This window comes from Oncorhynchus kisutch, linkage group LG6 (genome assembly GCF_002021735.2).
Source record: "Oncorhynchus kisutch isolate 150728-3 linkage group LG6, Okis_V2, whole genome shotgun sequence".
Taxonomy (NCBI): domain Eukaryota; kingdom Metazoa; phylum Chordata; class Actinopteri; order Salmoniformes; family Salmonidae; genus Oncorhynchus; species Oncorhynchus kisutch.
In genome coordinates, this window is record NC_034179.2 from 83659291 (window position 1) to 83681200 (window position 21910).

The 21910-nt window shown below is 43.9% G+C and overlaps 2 protein-coding genes and 1 long non-coding RNA gene across 21 annotated transcripts in view; 1 reads left to right on the forward strand and 2 right to left on the reverse strand.

The window, feature by feature from the left end:
- Positions 1-13313, forward strand: part of LOC109880115 (dynamin-2) — a 40537-nt gene extending 27224 nt beyond the window's left edge. For 4 of the 16 annotated variants that reach the window (XM_031828006.1, XM_031828013.1, XM_031828008.1 and 1 more), the window contains 8 exons: positions 931-942; positions 3379-3489; positions 5191-5300; positions 5505-5619; positions 6210-6374; positions 6633-6856; positions 7160-7402; positions 7945-10637. In XM_031828006.1, coding sequence (XP_031683866.1) covers positions 931-942; positions 3379-3489; positions 5191-5300; positions 5505-5619; positions 6210-6374; positions 6633-6856; positions 7160-7402; positions 7945-8014 — 1050 coding nt within the window. In that variant the 3' untranslated portion in view covers positions 8015-10637. Of the gene's footprint in view, positions 1-930; positions 943-3378; positions 3490-5190; positions 5301-5504; positions 5620-6209; positions 6375-6632; positions 6861-7159; positions 7403-7944; positions 10638-11327 lie in introns of those variants that run through there. The other 12 variants (XM_031828014.1, XM_031828015.1, XM_031828009.1 and 9 more) reach the window with 8 other exon arrangements.
- On the reverse strand, positions 3210-4554 carry LOC116374497 (uncharacterized). The gene is made up of 2 exons (XR_004210459.1): positions 4308-4554; positions 3210-3832 (listed from the first exon to the last, which is right to left on the reverse strand). It is a non-coding gene; the product is annotated as an uncharacterized LOC116374497 (long non-coding RNA).
- On the reverse strand, positions 13194-20239 carry LOC109880116 (transmembrane emp24 domain-containing protein 1-like). 4 transcript variants are annotated; one of them, XM_031828022.1, is made up of 5 exons: positions 19817-20239; positions 19655-19716; positions 14984-15081; positions 14502-14734; positions 13194-14350 (listed from the first exon to the last, which is right to left on the reverse strand). In XM_031828022.1, the coding sequence occupies exons 4-5, from the start codon at positions 14662-14664 to the stop codon at positions 13554-13556; spliced, it is 960 nt and encodes a 319-aa protein (XP_031683882.1). In that variant the 5' UTR covers positions 14665-14734; positions 14984-15081; positions 19655-19716; positions 19817-20239; the 3' UTR covers positions 13194-13553. The 4 variants fall into 4 exon arrangements, with proteins under 4 accessions (XP_031683882.1, XP_031683881.1, XP_031683884.1 ...); XM_031828021.1 differs by having other exon boundaries at positions 19655-20239; XM_031828024.1 differs by having other exon boundaries at positions 14548-14734; positions 19655-20234.
- Between the last annotated feature and the right edge of the window lie 1671 nt (positions 20240-21910).

Genomic DNA, 21910 nt, shown 5'->3' on the forward strand with positions numbered 1-21910 from the left:
CTCTCCATCTCTCGCTGTCTCCATCTTTTCTCTCCTTCCATCTTTCGTTCTTTCTATCCCTCAACCTCTCTCTCCATCTCTCGCTGTCTCCATCTTTTCTCTCCTTCCATCTTTCGTTCTTTCTATCCCTCAACCTCTCTCTCCATCTCTCGCTGTCTCCATCTTTTCTCTCCTTCCATCTTTCGTTCTTTCTATCCCTCAACCTCTCTCTCCATCTCTCGCTGTCTCCATCTTTTCTCTCCTTCCATCTTTCGTTCTTTCTATCCCTCAACCTCTCTCTCCATCTCTCGCTGTCTCCATCTTTTCTCTCCTTCCATCTTTCGTTCTTTCTATCCCTCAACCTCTCTCTCCATCTCTCGCTGTCTCCATCTTTTCTCTCCTTCCATCTTTCGTTCTTTCTATCCCTCAACCTCTCTCTCCATCTCTCGCTGTCTCTATCTTTTCTCTCCTTCCATCTTTCGTTCTTTCTATCCCTCAACCTCTCTCTCCATCTCTCGCTGTCTCCATCTTTTCTCTCCTTCCATCTTTCGTTCTTTCTATCCCTCAACCTCTCTCTCCATCTCTCGCTGTCTCCATCTTTTCTCTCCTTCCATCTTTCGTTCTTTCTATCCCTCAACCCCTCTCTCCATCTCTCGCTGTCTCCATCTTTTCTCTCCTTCCATCTTTCGTTCTTTCTATCCCTCAACCTCTCTCTCCATCTCTCCGGTTGTCTCATGGATTCCATTTGTCTCTCACCATCAAACCTTTCATTCTACCATTTCAAATGTTTCCTGCCCCCCCCCCCCCACACACACCTCCCCTTACCCATTTTCCCACTCCCCCATCTCCTTCCCTCCCTGGCTTGCTTGCTTCCCCCTTTTTCCCTGGTCTATGATTTATCCTGCCAACTTTTGCTCTAAACACTCCCCAACCCCCCTCCCATCCCTGCAGGGTGAGATTCTGGTAAGTACCCCTCAGATCCAAGCCACACCCTGTTAGGAGTCAGCAGGGGTCACCAGAGCAGGAGAACTGAGGCCAGACATCTGACACTTAGGAAAGAATGGGAGGTTATGGGAATTGGTGTTATGGCAACTTGTTCCAGGTTACTCCTGTGTACAGAACTCCTCTTCAAAATGATGAGCTGTTTTTTCTCGTCATATCTTCCCTACTCCACAGGGACTGAGAGAGGGCGAGCAGGAGAAGGTAGTAGAGTCTCAAAGTCTCAAGACTTATGGCAAACCAGAGATCAATTAGAGTCGTATCATAGAGATGTAATTCTCGTCGGTTTTACCCCTTACCCGTAATCGGTAACGGCTTTCTCAATAACCTCCGGGTTATGCTCAATAATGATTGGTTTCACTTAACAAGACAGCAATTGTCTTTAATTGGACAAGTAGATAGAATATGACTAACATTTACTCTTTACTATCAAACCTGTTGAAACCAGTTCTGTCCAAGCACAGGCAGAATTGTTTTATTTTTTTGTCACGTTCTTGAACCACACTGAAGTGTAATGTTATGATTCCCTGTGAAAGACTATGGAAGAGTTGGGAGGATGTGAGAGTGGCTGGTGTCAGTTCTCCTGCTTTTGGTCCTTACCCATGCTGCCCTGTCCAGGGGTTTAAATAGTGACCGCCTCAGTTTGCCTTGCTGTCGAAGGGTCCTGAGCATTCCAGGAATGGGGGGAGGAGACATGAATCACCAACAATCATTTTCATCCTTTTGGTGTCATTGAAATCTCCTCTGGATGTTTTCTCTCTTTATAACTTATCGTGGCATGTCAACTTTCCACAACTCAATATTCCAATCATCACTATAACAATATGTTAGTAGCACACCTCACAACTGTCCACAAACCATTCTGTGGGAGACTCGTGACTGTCATTCCAATCAGGGACCAGAGGGTGGCAGTAGATGGCATGGGGGGGGGGGGCGTCATGATTCAATCAATGATTATAATTTATATAAAATAACTCTGATCAAATCTGATTTTGAAGTAATATAAATTGGGTTTAATAATGATTTGGAATGTGTTTATATCCATACATCTAATGTATCAATGTTTGATTTACCAGCTGGTAGAAGACCTCAAATAATGTGTTTACTTTAGAAATGAGTGATTTCAATGTCGGGAAGCTTTTGACAGGAATTGAGGCAATGATGCCATCAAGTGGCCTAACTTTTCTCGAGTGATAATAACCTGAACATGAGATGTAGCTGAAGATAGAACAGGCTAAATGTCTGTCTTTTGTCATCACTGACCTATCCTGCATGTCAGGGCTTCTGTTTAGACAGTGAGGAAAGAAGTGTCATGGCATTAAAAACATCTCACTATCCCTATTCTGTCACCTCACACTCCTCTTGTCTGTCTCTTACCTTCAACACTTACGACACTGACCACTGACTGCCAGCCAGGTTTAAAAATAAATAAATAAAAGTTCTCATTACAGAGGGGTGTAAGGCAATTCTTCGCCAAGGCAAACTGAGAATTTAGCTAACTCCTATGTTACAGCCTCTTCCCCTCTCATTTCTTTTGCTACTTTCCTACTAATTACCCCCCCCTGCTCTAATACAACTCGTCTACAGAAAGAACCTCTCAACCCTGCCTCATCTCTCTTTCCTCTCTCCCTTCCTTAAATCCTCCTTTTATGTTTTTTTCATCCCTCTCTCTCTACCCGTCCACTCCGTGAGCTGTGGCTCAGGCTACCCGTCCACTCCGTGAGCTGTGGCTCAGTCTATCCGTCTCCATTGTCTCTGCATATCGCTGTATTCCTCTCCCACAGTCTGGCCCTCCTCCTCTTGCCTCTCCATCTCCCCATCTCCTGTTCCTTAGATAGGTGTTTAGCCTCCTACAGTGTCCTACACTGGAGTGTCTGTCTGACGACTCTGCCCAGTTAACCCACTAACCCTAGTCTGTTTTGGCTAACCGTGTATAGGCTAGCTTTTACTGACCCGCTCACTCTAACATACCACCGCCGATCCCTGACCCTGTGTGGGTCCCATTTGGTCTGGATGCCCCATATTAGTTAGTTTTGAGGTCATTAAGGTTTGTTTGAGGTTTCCTGTTTAAATCTCCACACCGTATGCTTACTGTATACATCAGGGATTATGTTCAGAAACATTGTTGGAATTGTAAATCTTTATACTCAGAATAGAAGAGTTAATTTAGAGTATGTAGAACATGTTAGTGTTTATATTGGTAAGACAGGATCAACCAAACTCACACTGAGTACCCAGGTAAGGTTTTTATTGGTCAGTTAAGTTAGTCATATCACAAGATCTCCAGGAGGTAAATCATGAGTACTTTAATGACGTGTTTTCCCTCCATCCTCCTGGTATACCTTGTCCCCCACCACCCCTCGCTCCCCTGTTCCCCCACCCCTATCTCTCTCCTAACAGGTCATCCGCAAAGGCTGGCTCACCATCAACATCAGCATCATGAAGGGAGGCTCCAAGGAGTACTGGTTCATCCTGACCGCAGAGTCACTATCCTGGTACAAGGATGAGGAGGTGAGTGTCTAAAGCTGGGATAAGTACAACACAAAATAGTACAATACAAACTGGCAGAAAGATTCTGCTACTACTCCATGGGCTGATATATGATCTGCATTGCATGCTCCCTCCCCCCTCTCATTGTCATGGTGGAGAATCAGATCCGGCCAGAGCCTCTCACCAGAGCCCCTGCTGGCTAGTGGTTAGATGTGTCCTGTGTGTGTGTCCCGGCCCAGCCTAACCAATGTGCAGACTACTGTTCAGCTTCAGCCTGATGAACAGGTAGTCTGAACACTGGGCAGGCGGGGGGGTGAGGAGGGGGGGAAGGCCCGCGGGGTCACTCCGGCTGCAGGTCACTGCCCTAGAGACAGGACAGAGGTGGGGGGGGGCGATGGAGGGAGAGTAAACATTCCTCTGATAAAGAAAGCAACCAAACTCAGACTGAGGTCCAAATATATAAATGTATTGACTAATTTAGTATGTTGATGTAATGGAGAGATGTTGAGCTTACACATTTTTTTAAATAGAATTTGATCATCTTAAAGTTCCAACAGCCATTACTGTATTTACTTTGTGCACATGAACAAAACAGCAAAGTGTTTTCCCACTCTGTGACCACACACTACTCTCTACAGTCAGATTTCAAATGCTCTGCAGGCCATTTCAAAGGCTGTAAAATATATGGAAAAGGCATGTCGATGATACATATTGTATGATGTTTTACCGGAACAAAGTTGAAAAAATATTAAAGAAATATACCAAAAGCACTAGGGATCATCCTTGGAAAGTTAAACATTTACAGACTGCATTCGGGAAATATAGTCTGTTAAACTTACCATTAGTTCGATCAGAGCAGCCCAGGCCTTGGCGAAGATGTCCCCTCTCTCAGCGAAACAAAAAGAGCTTCAAAAGATACTGCTGACCAGAGCTGAAGACAAACCTTTAACCTGTCACTCTGACTACGCCTCAAAACAACTGGTACCGTTCAGTTTTGACCAGTCCTCTGTGGCGGAAAGAGCGAGAGAAGGAGTGAGGGAGGATGGTGGAAGCAAACTGACGTGGCAGGCGGGTTGAAATGTTCCAGCAGGGAATCTGCCTTTGGAATTTGCAGGAAATCGTACTGGGTTACTGGGGGCGGGTTGGGGGGGTGGGAGGTGTGTGGGGTGGGGGTGTATGTTTGTCTTGGTTTGTGGTTGTATGCCACTTTCATGCGTCTGTGTGTTTACGTGTTTGCATTTGCACAAGCACATGGGTGTTTGTATGTTTTTCATGTGTGTGGTTATATATTTGTGTGTGTGTGTGTGTGTGTGAGACTAGGACATTGGCTTAGGGTGATGTAACTGTTGGGACTGAGCGGCTCTCTGTGTTAGTGCAGACATAAACGCTTCCAGATGCTTCTCCTCAACAGTGCAAAGCTGGCATCCCTCCCCCCATCTCTCTCTCTCTCTCTCTCCCCCATGCTCCTCCTCTCTCCCTCTCTTCTCACCAGCCTGGTGGTCTGGGTCTTATACAGAGGAAATGCATTCCACTCTCTCTGCTCATTGGTGGAGAAGCCTAGTGTTCTATTCCACTGTTTTTCAAAGTTACCCATGAAGCAGTTTCTTCATGGCTTCCTCTTATTTGTGTACTTTAGTGTTTTTAATGGCTTCAAGGATTTGTTACTCAAGATGTTTTTGCTATGAGTTCAGATCCCCCGTCCCCCCCCTCTCTGTGTTTTAGGAGAAAGAGAAGAAGTACATGCTTCCCCTAGATAACCTCAAGCTGAGGGACGTGGAGAAAGGCTTCATGTCCACCAAACACGTATTTGGTGTCTTCAACACTGAATCCAGGTCAGGGAAATGGATGTGTGTGTTGTGTATCCTGTTCCATACAAGTCTATCATTTCAATTCAGGGAATCAGGACGTAAACTGATATTTAAATGCTACAAAATTCTCATCGAGAAGCATTGAGGGAAATGTACTTAGTGAATTAACTGAAATGAAATAGAATTTACACCCACCCTGATTGTGTTTGTGTTTTGCCATCCATCAAGCAGGAATGTGTATAAGGACCTGCGTCAGATTGAGCTGGCCTGTGACACTCAGGAGGACGTGGACAGTTGGAAAGCCTCCTTCCTGAGGGCTGGGGTCTACCCTGAGAAGGACCAGGTACTGAACCAAAACTCACTCAAATAGTCTTTGGGTCGCTTAGGGTCGCCCGAACATAGATGAAGACTAGTCCTGGACGGACTTAAGGACATGCTCAACAGACTTAAGGACATGCTCAACAGACTTAAGGACATGCTCAACGGAGATTCTCCATTGAAAGGGTTTTGTCGTCCAGGACTAGGCTTCATCTGTGTCTGGTAAACCAACCCTTGAAGTTTGAATGTTAGCAGAAGCAGAGGTCAAACGAAGGGATGCGTTGTGGTGACAGCCTTTGTCAGTATTTGATGAACACTAGGCAGGCACCTACACTTCTTGATGACGTCACTGATGATTGTCCTACTGCTTGTTTCTTCTCATGCACGCCAATTCAAGGGAGATTATGAGGTACTAATATCAGAGCGATTGGATGTATGATTCACAATGGCATACATCTACCGCAAATGTATCCCAATGGCATGCAGTAGTATTAGCTATCGTGTATTGACCTCAAACACTCAGAGAACAAGTACGTGTGGCCTCAATTCAAAGGACCTGTTTGGACCGGTCACGTGTCCTCACTCAGAAGTAACGTCTCTCTCTGTGTTCCTCAGGTGGACACTGAGGATACGGCCCCATCAGAAACCTTCTCCATGGACCCCCAGCTGGAGAGGCAGGTGGAGACCATCCGTAACCTGGTGGACTCCTACATCGGCATCGTCAACAAGTCCATCAGGGACCTCATGCCCAAGACCATCATGCACCTCATGATCAACAGCGTGAGTGAAAAAAGCATAGAGACAGTCTATACTGAGCAGGCTCTGTCTTATAGCAGGGGATTCCATCACATGGCTGGATGACCGCTTCATGTACCTTTGTGTTGTTTCCACAAGCGCCGGGGTGTTTGTTTTCTAGCATCACTGAAGATGGACTATTCAGTGACTCCATCTTTCCATGCAGACTAGTATGATGTGAGTAGTGAAAGGAGTAGGACACCTCTGTTTCTCTGTAGTCCATGGTCTTCCTCTCCTCCCCAGGCTAAGGACTTCATCCACTCAGAGCTGCTGGCCTACCTGTACTCGTCAGGTGACCAAAACAGCCTGATGGAGGAGTCAGCTGACCAGGCGCAGCGCCGCGACGAGATGCTCCGCATGTACCACGCCCTCAAGGAGGCACTGCACATCATCGGTGACATCACCACCACCACCGTGACGGTCCCCGTGCCGCCGCCCGTCAATGACAGCTGGATGCAGGAAGCCAGGTGAGAGGAGTGTGAGTGTGTGTGTGTGTGTGTGTGTACACATTCACACATACAAAAGGGATTTTTTGACGTTAATGTGGATTGAGTGAATGTACCTTAAATTCTCTCAAATTCATGTAATGGAAGATGTTTTGCTTCATCCATTGTCACATGTAGGAACTAAAGGAGGTCATGTGTAAGAGACTATACAGTCGACCAAAGCTTATTGTCGTTGTGCAGTGTTCGTATAATGTATATTTCATTGTCTGTCTGTTCTTTTTCCATTCCCCACACCTCTTTCTCTCTGTTCTCATCTCCTTCCAGTCCTACCCCCCAGCGCCGCCCCCCGGCCGCAGCAGCCCCTCCCCCAAGCCGTCCTCCTGCAGTGAGTGGCCCAAGGCCAGGACCACCCCTCAACCCCTCCCCAGCGTTTGGGGGGCCCCCCATCCCTTCTCGCCCGGGCCCGCCGCCCATTAACGCCTTTGGCAGCAACAACCATCAGGACCCTTTCAGTGCCCCCCCACTGATCCCCTCTCGGCCCGCTCGCATCCCCCCTGGCGTGCCCAGGTAAGACCACCTCTCACGAGGGAGCAGTTCCTACCTACCTATATCCTCACACAGGAATAATGTCTCCTCATCAACACTATAATAACCTGTGTAACCCTCTTAATTCATTGTTGAATTGCCAGGTTATCACTGTAACTGCAGCACCTGCCTCTGACTGTTGACGTCAATAGATGGATTTAAGTTTCCTCCCAGTCCCACCTTTCACATTACTACTTGAACCTTTTCTTTACACACTTCTCTTCCTTTCTCTTTCCTCTATCTTGGTTATCTTCTCGGTTTCATAAACCCCATCTCTTAACTTCTTTCTCTTTCTCTTGTTTTTTCTTCTGTTCTCCTTCTCTCTCAGTGGAAGTGTTTCTCTCCATTCACGTCTCACAATCTCTCAACTGTTCTCCTGCTCGCTTTGTCTGGGTTTGTTTCATTGCTCTCTCTCTCTCTCTCTCTCTCTCTCTCTCTCTCTCTCTCTCTCTCTCTCTCTCTCTCTCTCTCTCTCTCTCTCTCTCTCTCTCTCTCTCTCTCCTTCTCTCTCTCTCTCTGTGCAGCCGAAGACCCCCTGGCGCTCCTCACCGGCCCACCATAATCCGCCCTGCTGAGCCCTCCCTGCTAGACTAGACTACCCAGTAGAACCAGCCAGGCTCACCTGTGTGTGTGTGTGTGTGTGTGAGACTATGTGTGTACTGAGGCCAGAGGGGAGGGCTAGAGAGCAGGGGAGGAGGGGCCCCTATACAGTATCTATGCACATTGATATATGCTATTTCAACCAGACTTATCTAATGTAGTCGACTCAAACTGTTCTCTGATATAAGCTGCTAACCCTCCCTTAGTCTCCTACACATGTGGGCTCTCTGGTCTCCACATTCTAAAGAAGCAAAGGAACCATAACCACTTGAATCCTCAGAATCAGAAGAGATGTAATTACACTGTTTTGGATATTGTACCATATGTATCAAAAGGTTCATCAAGACTTAATCGCTCACCTTTGACCAGCAGGGTGCAGAGTCACGGCGTCCGATGTGGATGGTTACATGGAAGTGACCTGCCCCTAAGCGACCTATTTTCTGTGGTAACAGAATTGTTAATTTCCTCTCTGAAAATGTGGACTACAGCATAGTCCACAACCTTTCTAAACGTAAAAGGCTAGCTACCCTCCCTCCCTCCATCTTTAGACGTGTCCTCACCTCGTGCTCTACTACACCCGACACCTCTGTGTAATATACACAGACATCCTGTTAGTTTTTTTGTGGTTTTTCTAACTTGATTTCATACGGGAAAATAGTTATTATTACGACTACAGTGGCGTTGATGAATACTTTCTTGTTATTTTATTTGAGTGACTTGTCTGTTTTAATACCCCCTGTATGTAGCTTTAAAACCAGTCTCAAATCACAGCAAAAGGCGGCATAAAAAGACCATTTAGCAGTGCAGGGCTACACATGAGGCTGAGAGCAGCCTTCTAAAATGTGCCCTTTATTATTGGAATGTCCTGCCACCGCTGAGAAAATGTCTAGATTGACCACTTGAAGCACTTCTGTGTACATCCATACATCCAGTGGTAGTGTTGAGGTTGTCATTAATTTAAGACTATGCACAATAAACAGAGAGAGAGTTGTCAGCACTTTGAGATGATTTCTCCACACATCTTTAAGTATAGAGTTATCCCAGCACCTTAAGTCAACCTCACTGAGGCCTTAGCCAACCTTCATTCAAAGTCCCATTCAGGACAAGGACAGGTAAAGGGGAGAGTACAGTAGGTTCTCCTGGAGGAGGGTGGGGAGGCGGGAAAGGGAAGGGGGAGCTATGTGGTTAGAGCTGGAGAGACGGCGGTTTAGGACCGACACTTCTTCCTGTCACAATTCAATGGTCATTTGTCTTTATGGACGAGAGATCCTCCCGGTGTCTTGGAAACACCGTTGTACATAGCTGATGGACAGTCTCAGTACAGACACAGAGATGGTGATGTCTCCAGTTTTAAAAAGAATGGATGGAGAATGATGTCTAATGGTGTTCATTGAAAACCAAACATTTTAATGTGTAGTAATCGTTATACTAATTGAAGCACTAACACACAGCCGTTATATTGACTTCGCTTGGGATGTAGGGAAATGTTGAGATTTGTAATCTCCAGATCGCATTAATTCATTATTTATAACCCTGGGCATTTGTCATGTATGGTTTTGATAGAAATGATGTCTGCTGTATACTGCACCTTCAGCCTACTACTCCTCCTTTGGAAGGGAGACTGAACGTCTTTCTGGTAGTGACTTCCACTACAGGGTTCTAGTTGGAATAACTGTTGCCACGGGGAGGGTTTAAATAGGAGTGAAGAGTCTCTTCACAGATGGGATTTTCTACTGATGAATATCATTTGATTCTGCTGATGGTCATTTGATCATTGATTTTTGCTGGGTGAATTTTGGGGTTGGGATGGGGGGGGGTTTGGAGGGTGAGTGACAAATGGACGACACTGATGTTTTGATTTTGTGATAAATATTGAGGGTGAGCAGGGGCGGGAGTTCAACTTTTGTTGTTCTTTCTGGTGTACATACACATCCTGCCTGGAGAACCTGTCCAAACTATATAGAGCTCAGTCCAATACCTTGTACCCCTTACAGATTGTAGTACAGGTAGAGGGTGAATTTGGTAGGAACTGTCTAAAACCATATTTTCTGGGCAGGATGTGCTTTTCTTCCCATACATTTCCCATCAGGTCTGTCTACAGTGACCGTGCTGCTAGTGGGTGTCTGACTCTGATCTCAGCTAACTCTAACTAAAGCCTCTGTGAAATGGAGTCTATCCATGCTCCAAAAGGTTTCAATCTCTTGACCAAGTATTGAACCCCTACTAGGAGGAAATTGGGCTTACATTTATGCTGTCACTCTCTGATGTTGAGTCTTAAGGGAATCCAAAACGTCCCCTTCTTATGAACCTGTCCCTCTCACCTGACAGTACCGGTCACTGTAGCCTGTCCACCTACACCCCATCTCCTGATCTGTAAAGTGTAAGATGTTGGTGACGACCTTTTCTCCATAATGGATGCCCCCCCCCCCCCCACACACACTCTCCATGCTCTGTATCTTTCATCTTGTGGGTGGGGGGAACTGACCTGCATCAATCTTTCTTTAGTCTTTGCAAAGCCTTGTCAAGTGCCTCTAGTAATTTCCTGGATTTGAATAAACAAATGAACCCATTTGGAACATGAGCGCTAAATAAAGAGGTGTTGTGTACAATAAAGAGACTGGTGGTTGGTGTCTCCTTGTGTCTTGTGTGGTCCCCCCTCTCTCTCCTCTCTCATTGGTTGTCCTCATGGTTCTCTCTCCTGGTATGCCTTCCTCTCTTCTTCCCCCTCCTTCACTGTGGATGTTGCTATGGTGTTTCTGTGCCAACGGGCTGCTTGCCTTTCAACTTGAGTTAAAAGTGGAATGAAAGTTGTGAAGGACATGAATTGCTGGAATAATAACTTATTCATTCTTCTTTTTTCTTCCTTCCTGATGTTTCTCTGAATACAAGGTGCACATACTCTACTATACAACTCAATACTCTGCTGTAGTGTTAGTAATAATAGTGGTGGTGGGTTGTAGAAGGCCTTTGGTGTCCAAGTATACTGTTTTTCAATTAAATGTTCAAGTTTATGGTCTAATCAACTTGATTTGATTTGTCTCTTGCTGCACATAATAGATCACATTGCCTGTAGAAAACAGGCAGCTATGGTAATAGGAATCATCAGCTAAAGAAAGCAGGGAGATGTAAAAAAAAAAAAATGTGATGGACACAAACACAATTTTAGGAAATAAATGTTCCTAAGTCTTCCCTTACAAAAAAGGTCTGTTTCACCCCTTACAATCACCAAACTGTATTACGCATCAAAAATACTTGAATGGGAGAGAATTATTAATGTTGGTCTGTCGTTATGATTGTCCCTGAACAGGCGGCCTGCTCCTGCTCGTCGTAACCAGTGGTGACCTTGCCCCAAAGCAGGATAGGATTGGGGATGCACTGTCCACAAACCAGCAAGAGAACCAGACCTGCGAAGAATCATAAACCTTCAACACCTTAACCTTAAATATTCTCCAAAGAATAGGTTTCGGAGCTGATTAAACTCTAAAAGCCATTAACTTAGTTTATAACATGAAATACAAGAGGCAGCTTTTTCAATGGCAACTGTCAAACATACTCGTTTTACAATAACTGACGACATTGCAGGAAAATCAGCCTCCTTTAAAAGTTTTTTTCCATAAAGTGAAATTGAGATAAAAACAGCTGCATTGGGCCTTTAATAGCTGGCACCTACCCAGACTGTTCTAGAAGTGTGGGGGATGTATTCTGAAAACTCCAACCCCTCCAGGGGGTTTAGCGAGCTGTAGCCTGGCTGAATTCTGACACCACTCTCAGTACGGGTTCAACTTCTGTTCACTATTTCCATACTAAACAAACATTGAGAAAATGAAATTATTTTCGTATTGATAAAATTGTTTGACTGCTCATGTGCCAAATTCGTAATGAAATCCAGTGATTGTTTGTGTTAGCTATCTCCTGGGGCATAACCTCTCCTCTTGGTTTTATGTACAGTGCAGTTTTGAAATATGGGCATTTCTCAATAGATTAGTGTCTGAATGACTATTGAACACGTTTGTAGAACTCCTATAAAAATGAAGTGTAGAAGTTTGGTTTATTTACATGATTGTAAATACATTGTGTGTAGGTGGAACTGTAGATTATTTGAGATCAGCATTGCTACAGTTAATCATTTGACGTGTCAGTTGGGGAACACCACATGGGATGATGACAGCCCTTAATATTATATGGTAGTGTATTGGGAGGGTCCCAAAAACCAAATGGTAAGGTGACTATTTGAAGGGATGAGGTGAAGGATGTTAGGAACACTTCAATGAATCAGGTAGTGCTGGGTCCTCCACTGCTGAGTGAGCACAGAAGCATACAAAGCTTTTAACAGCGAGAGTCATGTCATGTTCAGAAGAGAGCTTCAAACCATGTATGTTCCAGTGGATGCCTTGCGCAAGGGTCAGTCGGTAGAGCATTGTGCTTGCAACACCAAGGGTCGTAGGTTTGAATCCTGCCTGGACCACTCATACGTGAAATGTATGCACGGATGACTGTAAATCACTTTGAATAAAGACCTCTTCTATATGGCATATGCTGTATGTTATCATTATACAGTTTATTTATACTGTAGTAAGGGTAGTTGTATGAAGAAGGGCATATACCGGTAATGTGATTATAATGTAGTACAGTGTCAATAATAGATCCAACTGATGTCAACTGCAGAACTTTGCGATATGCCTTTAATCCAGTGCTGTTTTATGGTAGCCAATAAAGATTGCCTTGTTTTCTTTTGCTGCATACTTTTGACACTCAAATTTGCACTATTGTACCTATAATTGAAAGGAATGGATCATTGAGATTTTATGGTTCTATAAATACAATATTTTTTTCAAATGAATGATTGGATCTGGTTTTGTGGTGTTGGAGGTGTATATAACAACTATGCTTGTGGTTGACTTTGCAACATTCTCCTGGCAGGGATACTTTTTTGAATGTCTCAACTCTTTGGCTTCGTCTCACCAGATCTCTGGCAAACACAATATTTCAATAAAAATGTAATATCTGTAAATCAATAAAACCATCCCATGAGGACAGCCATTGTTGCATGTAAGACTTCTTTCTCTTGCCTCATAATTAACAGACTGATAACCACTGCAGCTTTTAATGTAAGCTTGCGGGATCAGTGGTTTGCAAGGCTACTCTTTCTCCAGAATTAATTTATTTCAGAGTATAATGTTTTTTGTGTGTCTGTGTTTATTTTGCTGTAGTTGTGTTATAACCATGTCATTAAATAAATTATATTTGTAAAGTCACTCTTAAGATCCCATGTTAAAAACATACAACCACATGATCTGCTATTGCATTGGTTTCTTGTTTGATAGATTGACAATAAATTGTCAAAACATCATTATACAGTGTTTATTACTCACATACAAACATGCACTTTTCTGCCACTCAAAAGCTGAATCAAACTCATCACACTCAAACATCACTAAATCCTTACTAACAGTCCCTCATTTACCAAACATCACTGTTGTCAATAGTGTCTCTTCTTCAATCTCTGAAACCATTACTTTACAGTAGGGTCCTGTTAGTCCCAACACCCTTCTATGGCATCTTTGTGGAAGATACCACTGGGAAGGGTGTGGGGGTGGTGGAAGATACCACTGGGAAGGGTGTGGGGGTGGTGGAAGATACCACTGGGAAGGGTGTGGGGGTGGTGGAAGATACCACTGGGAAGGGTGTGGGGGTGGTGGAAGATACCACTGGGAAGGGTGTGGGGGTGGTGGAAAATACCATCGGGCCGTGTGTGGGTCTGCTGGAAGATACCACTGGGAAGAGTGTGGGGGTGGTGGAAGATACCACTGGGAAGAGTGTGGGGGTGGTGGAAGATACCACTGGGAAGGGTGTGGGGGTGGTGGAAGATACCACTGGGAAGGGTGTGGGGGTGGTGGAAGATACCACTGGGAAGAGTGTGGGGGTGGTGGAAGATACCACTGGGAAGGGTGTGGGGGTGGTGGAAGATACCACTGGGAAGGGTGTGGTGGTGGTGGAAGATACCACTGGGAAGGGTGTGGGGGTGTTGGAAGATACCACTGGGAAGGGTGTGGGGGTGGTGGAAGATACCACTGGGAAGGGTGTGGGGGTGGTGGAAGATACTACTGGACACTAGGGACTGCAGACCCTCTTGTCGTCGAAGAGGCGTCGGAGGGTATAGACCTGTGTGACGGCCACGGTCAGGATGACCAGGAGGCTCATGGAGGACCAGAACGAGACCCTCCACAGATTGTCCTCCAGTAGATAGCGGTCCCGGGCCTCGAAGGCCCTCAGCATGGTCTGAAGCTGCCGGCTCCGCTCCAGGTGCCTGTGCACTGAGTCCATGGTCTCCTACAGGGAGAGGCAGGGAGAGAGACAGTGGGTAAGGTAGGAGAGGATAAGAGAGAACACAGGAATGTATTGAACATTGAAAGCAGGAAAGAGATGAAAAACGTGAAAAAGGAGAGACGAAGAGAGAAAAGGAGAGACAAAATAAAGATACCAGTCCCAGTGGCTGAGCGTTTGGGTGTTCCTCCTGTCCTTCTCACCCTGATGTCTTCCAGTTTGTACTCCACCATACTCTCTGGCTCGGCCATGTCAGCCCACTCTTCATCGCCCCAGGTGTCCCCAGGTTGGCCCTCCACGATCACCTCGAAGAACACCATCTTCTCAGAAAGCTTACTGAAGCTGTTGTCAAAACACAGCCGGTAGTCTCCATCCTCTGTAGGATCCACCCTGGGAGACAGACCAATGAGGAAGAACAACATGATGTCAGAGAGGGTCAGAGCAAGTCAGACAGTATTCAGACTGTCATATAGAATAGTGTAGGACTTTACTGTCTGTAAGCCAGAGGATGGAAAGGTGTCTTTTGCATCACCTTACAAAAACGTTGAATCAAACACCATGGAGCATGGTGAGACCTTCATACCACTCCAGAGAAGTTAGAGGAGGTCAGGGTTGTGTTAGTAGGTTCTGCCCACTCACGTGTGGATGCCGTCAGATGTCCTGAACTCAGAGGCCAGCTTGTACCCGCTGGGGGAGATCAGGGTGAAGCCCACATCCAGGCCTCCACCTGCAATCACCTAGAACAGGGGTGAAAGGATGACATGATATTATAATCTAACTCAAAAAGTTTCTATGAGAATATCCAGTGTTACAGACAGACACTATAGACAGACTGAAATCCACCATGTCTACACACACACACGTCTTCACTTCCATACATACTGTAGACACATGAACACTGTGGTGGTGGTATAGTCAGTGTTGTAGTGGTGCCTGGAGAAGTGATTTTACACTAATTTTGCCCATTTCCAAAATGACGGAAAAGTGCCCTGTGTAAAAAATGGAATGACAAACAGTGACATACACTCTGAATGGCCTAAAATGATAAATCTCATAATGGTCTTTCACAGTCAGGCTGAACCAAGCTGTACCGTGCAAATAAGTTAACAGGCTTACTATTGAAACAGATCAATTAGATCAACTGAGTCACATATTCAGTCAGGTTTGAACTTTTTCTTTGCTTTCAAAGTCACATTTAACAGAAAAACTGGTCTGGGATAAATAAATAAAAAATGTTTTTGAATGTAGTTACCTTTCAATTCAAGTGCACAAGCACCTAGCACTGTTGTTTGGTTAGCTGTGTTTCCGTAGCACATGATATGGAGTTTGCAAAACAAATTACCACTGGATTGATGCAGGTAATCATGATATCATTCGGCCAGGTAAGTATAGACTACTTTGTAGCTAGTTAACATTTCATTGATAAGGATTCTGGGAAAGCCTCTATGCATTGTTACATTTTTCCTGATCCTTAATTGTTTGAAACCTGGATGTTTTATTTATTTATTTATTTTACCTTTATTTAACCAGGTAGGCAAGTTGAGAACAAGTTCTCATTTACAATTGCGACCTGGCCAAGATAAAGCAAAGCAGTTCGACAGATAAAACGACACAGAGTTACACATGGAGTAAAAACAAACATACAGTCAATAATGCAGTATAAACAAGTCTATATACAATGTGAGCAAATGAGGTGAGAAGGGAGGTAAAGGCAAAAAAGGCCATGATGGCAAAGTAAATACAATATAGCAAGTAAAATACTGGAATGGTAGTTTTGCAATGGAAGAATGTGCAAAGTAGAAATAAAAAGATAATGGGGTGCAAAGGAGCAAAATAAATAAATAAATTAAAATTAAATACAGTTGGGAAAGAGGTAGTTGTTTGGGCTAAATTATAGGTGGGCTATGTACAGGTTTTACTTCATATGAGTCATGTCTTACTTTGCTTGAAAGTAGCCTGAAGCCAAAATCCCACCATCAAAACGTAGAGGAAATTCCTTCAGAAAGACTTCCTCATATGCGTTCTCCTGTTCTATTGCTTTTCTATACATCTTCTGTCATTGTCTAGCAGCCAAAGGCATTATCCTAGTCATATTAGCAACCCATGATAGCTGTTACATCTTTAGATCTCCCTTCTTTCTACATTTCTAACAGATGTTTCCATCTCTGTCCACGAAATGGCTTTTTAGAACAGTGTTTTCATTCAAATGTCATTTTGGAACATTTGTGCATAGGTCTACCTCATAATAGTTTATAAACATTTTAAGCAAAAAATGTTGATCTGTTCCATCGGCCTTATTAACTGATATGGCGTATACCTCCACTACACTAGTATATGCAATCCCAACTGTGAGTATATGCAATGCCAACTGTGAGTATATGCAATGCCAACTGTGAGTATATGCAATGCCAACTGTGAGTATATGCAATGCCAACTGTGAGTATATGCAATGCCAACTGTGAGTAAATGCAATGCCAACTGTGAGTATATGCAATGCCAACTGTGAGTATATGCAATGCCAACTGTGAGTATATGCAATGCCAACTGTGTGTATATGCAATGCCAACTGTGAGTATATGCAATGCCAACTGTGAGTATATGCAATGCCAACTGTGAGTATATGCAATGCCAACTGTGAGTATATGCAATGCCAACTGTGAGTATATGCAATGCCAACTGTGAGTATATGCAATGCCAACTGTGAGTATATGCAATGCCAACTGTGCGTATATGCAATGCCAACTGTGAGTATATGCAATGCCAACTATGTGTATATGCAATGCCAACTGTGAGTATATGCAATGCCAACTGTAAGTATATGCAATGCCAACTGTGAGTATATGCAATGCCAACTGTGAGTATATGCAATGCCAACTGTGAGTATATGCAATGCCAACTGTGAGTATATGCAATGCCAACTGTGAGTATATGCAATGCCAACTGAAAAATAAGTGGGTATACAGTGTATACCTGCATATACCTTCCACTACAACAATGGATATAGTATTTGTTCCCAAGTATGATTATTATTATACATTAGCAGTCTCAGATTGCCATATTCAAACTCTACAACACAGTAGATATGAGTTCAAATAGATCCACCAGGTCAGGACCAACCGACAGTAACTTCAGTTAAAGCTACAATCCAACAGCAAGGAGAGACTAGCCAGTATACCCACTCCCCAGCACCTGTCTGTTCATGTCAATGTAACGCCACTCCCCAGCACCTGTCTGTTCATGTCAAAGTAACACCACTCCCCAGCACCTGTCTGTTCATGTCAATGTAACGCCACTCCCCAGCACCTGTCTGTTCATGTCAAAGTAACACCACTCCCCAGCACCTGTCTGTTCATGTCAAAGTAACACCACTCCCCAGCACCTGTCTGTTCATGTCAAAGTAACAACACTCCCCAGCACCTGTCTGTTCATGTCAATGTAACACCACTCCCCAGCACCTGTCTGTTCATGTCAAAGTAACACCACTCCCCAGCACCTGTCTGTTCATGTCAAAGTAACAACACTCCCCAGCACCTGTCTGTTCATGTCAATGTAACACCACTCCCCAGCACCTGTCTGTTCATGTCAAAGTAACACCACTCTCAGGCAGCAGAAACACAAGGAGGGAAACACAGCATGTTAGGCCATATAAACTAGGCCTTAGGCATGAGTCACTACCATTGCCAGTGTGGTGTCATTGTCTTGGTTGAGAGAGGGTAACAGACAGACAGGCAGACAGACAGACAGACAGGCAGACAGACACACACCACAGACTGCTGGATAAAACGTCCCAATCCCCACAGTCCTTCAGCTTGCTCTCTCAAGCTGTCATCTCTCTCAGCCCTGTGCGTCTCAGCTGTTGCTGTGTGGATACCACAGTAAGCCTGCCAGGCTCCACACACACACACACACACACACACACACACACACACACACACACACACACACACACACACACACACACACACACACACACACACACACACACACACACACACACACACACACACACACACACACACACAGTCCACAGAAATGTGTCACGGCTTGGCGGGTTGGGTGGTGAGGAACATGACATCCTATCACAGTCATGTGTCTGCCAGAGGGCCTTGGTACAGTGTGAGGATTGGGAACAGGGTTTCCAGTATGTAGAGTAGGCATTGATACCGTAACATGATGAGCATCACTTCAACTTAAATCTATGAAGAGCCTAACCTGTAGTGGTTTACACTTTTATACTAGTCAACTGACTAACTCTGCAACCGTGTCTTCTAAATGACTCAAATGCTATATATAAATTGTAACAAGGTCGGGCCAGGGATGGCACAGCTTCATATTTAATATGCATTTTGCAGCAAAGCGCATGACTACTAACACACCAAGTAGGCCTACACTTGGTGGTAAGTGCTCTCCTTCTCTTTACATGTCTAGAGGAGAAGAAGAAGCCACAGGCCTACTACAGCTACTATTGCTCAGAGGTTAGTTAGAGTATCTGGCCTTATGCTGACACAGTGGATCCCTTTGTAAACCTTATGCTGACACAGTGGATCCCTTTGTAAACCTTATGCTGACACAGTGGATCCCTTTGTAAACCTTAGGCTGACACAGTGGATCCCTTTGTAAACCTTATGCTGACACAGTGGATCCCTTTGTAAACCTTATGCTGACACAGTGGATCCCTTTGTAAACCTTAGGCTGACACAGTGGATCCCTTTGTAAACCTTAGGCTGACACAGTGGATCCCTTTGTAAACCTTATGCTGACACAGTGGATCCCTTTGTAAACCTTATGCTGACACAGTGGATCCCTTTGTAAACCTTATGCTGACACAGTGGATCCCTTTGTAAACCTTATGCTGACACAGTGGATCCCTTTGTAAACCTTATGCTGACACAGTGGATCCCTTTGTAAACCTTATGCTGACACAGTGGATCCCTTTGTAAACCTTATGCTGACACAGTGGATCCCTTTGTAAACCTTATGCTGACACAGTGGATCCCTTTGTAAACACTTCCCCTGCCTTGACCCTTCATGCCGATGCCAGCAGCTTGTCAAGCTGGCTTTGTCTTATAGACTCCACCTGTATGGAAGGAAGATGCCTTATCTTATTATTTGCATCTGAGCAAAGTCCTTTGGCTGTAACAATAAAGCATCCAGTAACTGACTGACTAATGCAACTTATAACATAGTTATAATCGAGGCACGAAATTGCACCACACACACACATACACACGGAGAGAGAGAGAGAATGACACAGAGAATATCAGCTCTGTTTTCAATACCACAGAAAACGAAATTGTCCAAGACTGCTACCTGGTATTCTACTTCCAGGCTTCCGTTCTTCGTAGCTGTTTGGTAGAAACATTCTGTTCTACCTGCAGGGAGTTGAAACGTGAATTCAGTATCTTGGCTTTGTCCCAAGCCTAAAGTGAAGTCCACAGATACAACGAAACAAGACAGCAAATAGAGTCTTACAGCAACGCTCAGATCAAACATGGAACCCATTTGTAGCCTAGAAGCGACTTTGGACTTCAGAAAAAGTTACAATCACTGTTGACTCATCGGCAGCCATGAATGCTTGTTCTTGTAGTCTAGTAGCCTACTTCGCTTCCCTCATACCGCGTTGTATACGTACATATTCCATAGACTGTCAGCGACCACGAGCTGTAGGCTATTTATTGCTTGTGATCAAAGTTAGTCATAGCAGGAATTAAGTCGCCTACTTCACCGAACAACTAGCTTCAGATCAGTTCTGACCACTGCGCGCAACTGAAAGTGAGTCGATTTTTTGACATCTCATCCAACAAGATAACCTATTATATCGAAGTTAGATTAGACCACTGGCAGAAAAAAAGCTCAGCCCGTTGCCCTTCTTTGAGTATAACTTCACAAGTAGCGCGTATGATTGACTGGAAGGGTGTGCAATACCAATGTATAGCAGTGGTGTGAAGTACTTAAGTAAAACTACTTTAAAGGACTACTTAAGTCGTTTTTTTGTATCTGTACTTTACTTTACTATTTTTATTTTTGACAACTTTTACATTTAATTCACTACATTCCTAAAGAATATAATGTACGTTTTACTCCATACATTTTCCCTGACACCCAAAAGTACTTGTTACATTTTGACAGAAAAATTGTCTAATTTACACTCTTATCAAGAGAACATGCCTGGATATCTCTACTGCCTCTGATCTGGCGCTCACTTCGTTTGTAAATTATGTCTGAGTGTTGCAGCATGCCCCTGTCTATCCGTAAATAAATGAAAAAACAAGAAAATGAGGCCGCCTGGTTTGATTAATATAAGGGACTTTAAATAATTTATACTTTTGCTTTGGATAATTAAGTATATTTTAGCAATGACATTTACTTTTGATACTTAAGTATATTTAAAACCAAATACTTTAAAAGATTTACTCAAGCAGTATTTTACTGGGTGACTCACTTTTACTTGAGTAACTTTCTACTAAGGTATCTTTACTTTTAGTAAATTATGACAACTGGGTACTTTTTCCACCACTGCTTAATATAAGGACTTTTAAATTATTTATACTTTTACTTTTGATACTCAAATAGTATTTTACTTGGAAACTTTCACTTTTACTTGAGTCATTATCTATTAAGGTATTTTTTACTTTTACTCAAGTATGACAATTTGGTACTTTTTCCACCACTGGGGTTATGTCAGTAACCTCCGTTAGCCGCTAGATTATGCTTGTAATAAACAGAGATGAATGGTTTATCTTTTGAATGGTTTAAGCTACAAAATATTATGACCCCATCACTGAACGATATGACTCTCAGGAACACGTATATGTTCTGGGCATTGTAGAAATGCCCAGAAGCCACTCAGAACAGAGTGGACAAGACCAGACACTACATCAGACTGCACAGAAGATCATACAAAATTATTGCCTGATGATCTTCTGAACTTCCCATAACCTTGCATTTCAGTTACTTCAAACCATACTTTCTTCAGATTGAAATACTTTCAAAAGCCCTGTCAGACTGATTTGTAATAGACCATTTAAAAAAAGTCAACATTGGCTTTTGATTATATCACCCTTTTTTTTACATGGTGGGGTCACAGGTTTTTTTAAATATCAAAAGAGTTTGGGAACCCCTGCCCTAACCTAACCCTAACCCTAACGTTAACCCCAAAACCTAACCTTAATCCTAACCCTAAACCTAAACCTAGCTCCTTACCCAAACTGTATCTCCTACACCTAATTCTAACATCAACCCTAACTAAACCCCTTAGAAATAGTCAAAAGTACATTTGTTGACTATTCTTTTCTGGTCAACACAAGTATAGTTAAACACGTCCACACGTCCACACGTCCACACGTCCACACACACACACACACACACACACACACACACACACACACACACACACACACACACACACACACACACACACACACACACACACACACACACACACACACACACACACACACACACACACACACACACACACACATCCAGTGAGCACTGACTGACGTAGGATGTCCATGGATGTTGAAAATTTGGTCAGTCCACTTTGGTCTTGATTTGAACGTCAAC

Coding starts and splice junctions, on each gene's coding strand:
- LOC109880116 (XM_031828021.1), bottom strand. CDS start 19,846: ATGGGTTCCATGTTTGATCTGAGCGTTGCTGTAAGACTCTATTTGCTG. Junction 15,082..19,654: donor GCCTGGAAGTAGAATACCAG/GTAGCAGTCTTG, acceptor CCCCTGTTCTAG/GTGATTGCAGGTGGAGGCCT. Junction 14,735..14,983: donor ACATCTGACGGCATCCACAC/GTGAGTGGGCAG, acceptor TCTGTCTCCCAG/GGTGGATCCTACAGAGGATG.